The sequence below is a fragment of the Musca vetustissima genome, unplaced genomic scaffold (genome assembly GCF_032173495.1).
Source record: "Musca vetustissima isolate MV318-11 ecotype Yass unplaced genomic scaffold, APGP_CSIRO_Mvet_v1 utg210684, whole genome shotgun sequence".
Taxonomy (NCBI): Eukaryota; Metazoa; Arthropoda; class Insecta; order Diptera; family Muscidae; genus Musca; species Musca vetustissima.
In genome coordinates this window covers 1-3,144 of record NW_026888376.1, presented here as the reverse complement: position 1 = coordinate 3,144, position 3,144 = coordinate 1, and the positions used below count along the sequence as shown (strand labels likewise).

Genomic DNA, 3,144 nt, shown 5'->3' with positions numbered 1-3,144 from the left:
AGAGAAAGCGAAAATAAGATGGAATGTGGAAACTGGATGTAGAGCCTGGTACGAAGATTTAAAACAGAGTTAAAGAGGGTTTCTGCAACGTCATGTGGTGTGGTTGCAGAATCATATCTCTTCTTTCAAAATGAGATATTGATGAAGTGAAATACTACAGTACTACTACTATATCGTTGTCACATGCTTCGCAACCGAAGTTATCAATAATTTGGTATATATGAGGCAGAAACTTTAACCTTTTTTTCCGATATAGACCCCAACATCATTTACAGCTTTACCAAAACTTGTCATGACTGAGCTATCAGCCCTAACCAATACCTTTTACTTCACACGTCCTCTTTTTCCTTTCTAGCTCTCTCTCTACAACGTTTTTTAGCATGGACAATATGTCTCCGAGTAAAGTGACTGTTTCATGGCATGACCTTAAAATTTAAGTTGTATCAAATATATTTACTTTTAGTATATTGCATCAGTTGAGCTCTTTTTAGACTGATCGTCATACGTATCGTCGCGATGATATGCATTTATTAAATCGCTTAATTTCTGCAGACCCAAAACAAATGACGATGAAATTATTTTCTCCAAAAATTCCAATATGTACAAGTTAATGTGATCCGTATGAAGCTACAAAAAAAAATAACCTTTCAATATTTGTCAATCCATGTACATACATATGTATTCAAATGCTAACCTTAATATCACCATACGACACACCAAACATACGATGCCTTTGGCTAACATCGCTCAAAAGGACATTAAGATATATGGCATTATCCAAACCATGTTCTATAAGATTACCATAGACTTGCAACAGCTCCTGGGGATGTTGATGCAGACGTTGCATATTAAATTTACCCATTCTATTGCGAAATTTCTCCAACAATTGTTCATGCTCCTCGAAAAATCTGCATATTTAAATAAATGAAAAGAATTAGAAAGGAAATGAAAAGAAATTTAAATTTTCTTGACAATTCCACTTACTCCATGAATATTTGTTTAGAATGATAATTAAAACGTCGCTTAATAAGACGCCAACCATTTCGTAACGATGCAATTTCGGTTGCCGTAAATCCATTTTCATTGGTAGGCGATTGATTATCTCGCGGTGGTAATGGTTTCGGGTATACTATGTGAAAAGACATGGATAATTTTTGAACGACGAAATTTTGTATTGTTTTGAATTTTGATTTTTTAATTGTTTGACTTCGACACAGGTAACAGGTCTTCGGGACAACCTTTCGATATAATTAGAAGAGGCAATTCCTATACCAGGCCAAATAGTCTTTCACCATACTGAAATTTTATTCCAGATGTTATTCGCATTTTAAATGGTTGCTAGACTAGGACGAATGTGCAGGTCGAGGGGTCCACAATTCCGACCACCAATTAGCCCAAGGCCCTAGGGGTCACATTCGATAGTCTTTATAAGTCGTCCGCGCACAGCTATTTGCGATAAAATCAGGAGCAGAACCATGGTTTTCATGTCGCTAGGCGGAAGCTCTTGGGCCCACTTACATGTTGAGACCAAGATCCTTCCTGTGCGTCAACATAACAAGATGTTGTCGATGCAATACCTGATTTGATGTTATAGGAGTAGCCATCCAGTAGTAGGAGTAGCTATCTCGACAAACCAGAGTGGATTAAGAAGAAATACATAGCAATACAAGCTGCTAAAACAACAACGATCCGAACCGACCCGGGTATTACTCATTCATTTAGCATGTCGACCCGGGTATTACTCATTCATTTAGCATGTCGACAACTGTGTGTGAATATTATTCAGACCTGCTTAATAGGTATCTTGATCTGCATTTTATTCCTTTATTCCTTTTATAAACTTCGACCTCTATATCTTGATCATCCGGATCCTGTCAAGCCAGGGTGGGGAGTTCTCTGAAGCATCCCATCAGGTGCGGCAATGAAATGCTTACGAAAGGTGAGGATCTTAATCATGAGGAGGCACTCTGTTGCAGACCCCAGGGCGGAGTTTTTACTGGTCTGAATACTTCTCCATTGCGTAGCACATTTCGGCAAACTATACTGTCACTACGCAGCTGGCCACAGACCGACTTATCGCTTTATAAGTGGTCAACAAGGTTTCCTACCGGCAAACAAGGTCCTTGAGGACATTGTTCCTACTTTCCAAGCAAACACAAAATAATGCACACCGAATTACAACCGGCTGTGTCCAGATGACGAGCGTCAATCACCTACATCAGGAGGCCAGGATGCTGTCAGTCAAGCATCATAATGACTTGTTGACTAGACAGAAGGCTCTATGGCAGATCCACCTCCGCGACACATCAGGTGCTATCGTGAAGGCATCCAAGGCCGCATTCCATCGGACGTCAACATACTGTCGATAGCGAACGCGATGTAATCCGTGCATCAAATGGCGGTCTACGAACCCATAAATGGCTACAGGTGCCACAAAGTCCTACTCCAACATCCTCCAGTAATTTCGGACAGTTCTTCCCGTTCGATTCTGGCACAACTCAGATCCGGGTGTTCAGCAATGTTTTTTCGTATCCCTTACGACACACAACATCTGTTCGATTGTCCGCCCGAGCCTACAAGTCTACTGTCTATTCTAACTTTTTATTTCGCTAATTCTCCGGAATCTGCTGAGCGTCAACTTGAACTCCCTGACCCCGGGATCTGCTGGGTTAGATTGATGGGGTTCAACTGCATGTAGAATCGGCGTGGCTTCGGAACGATGTGGTGGTTCCACCTCGATAGGAAGATATCTTAAACGGCGCAGTACTCATCCCACTCGGGATGTTCAACAAAGTGTCGTAATTGGTGCATCTCTTTGGATCAGTCACAGTTACGTCCTTAAAATGACAGAGGTCATCCTTCTTAGCAGGATTCGAGAGCGACTTAACCATTGACAAGATGCTCTAAACATTTATTCCACTTGTTTTCCGCGACTAATATGCTGGCCATCAATATGAGTTCTCTTCACCTTGGGATCTACTGACTTAGATCGATTGAGCTCATCACGCTAATTTACTAGATCAACTGCTTGTAGAATCGGCGTGGCTTTTGGCGCGATAGGATGGTACCTACGCGACGGAAAGACATCGCAATGTAGTGTCGGTTAAAATAACTGGCGCATCTCATCGGATCAATCACAGTTTC

At 41.3% G+C, this 3,144-nt stretch overlaps 1 protein-coding gene across 1 annotated transcript; it reads right to left on the bottom strand.

Annotated features, from left to right (window-relative positions):
* Window positions 1-459: 459 nt before the first annotated feature.
* On the bottom strand, window positions 460-1,129 carry LOC133336214 (uncharacterized; the record flags this gene model as incomplete). Its single annotated transcript, XM_061544498.1, has 3 exons — window positions 460-627; window positions 695-908; window positions 985-1,129. Coding segments are annotated over 3 exons (527 nt in total), but the record flags the coding sequence as incomplete, so codon positions are not given.
* Window positions 1,130-3,144: the final 2,015 nt, after the last annotated feature.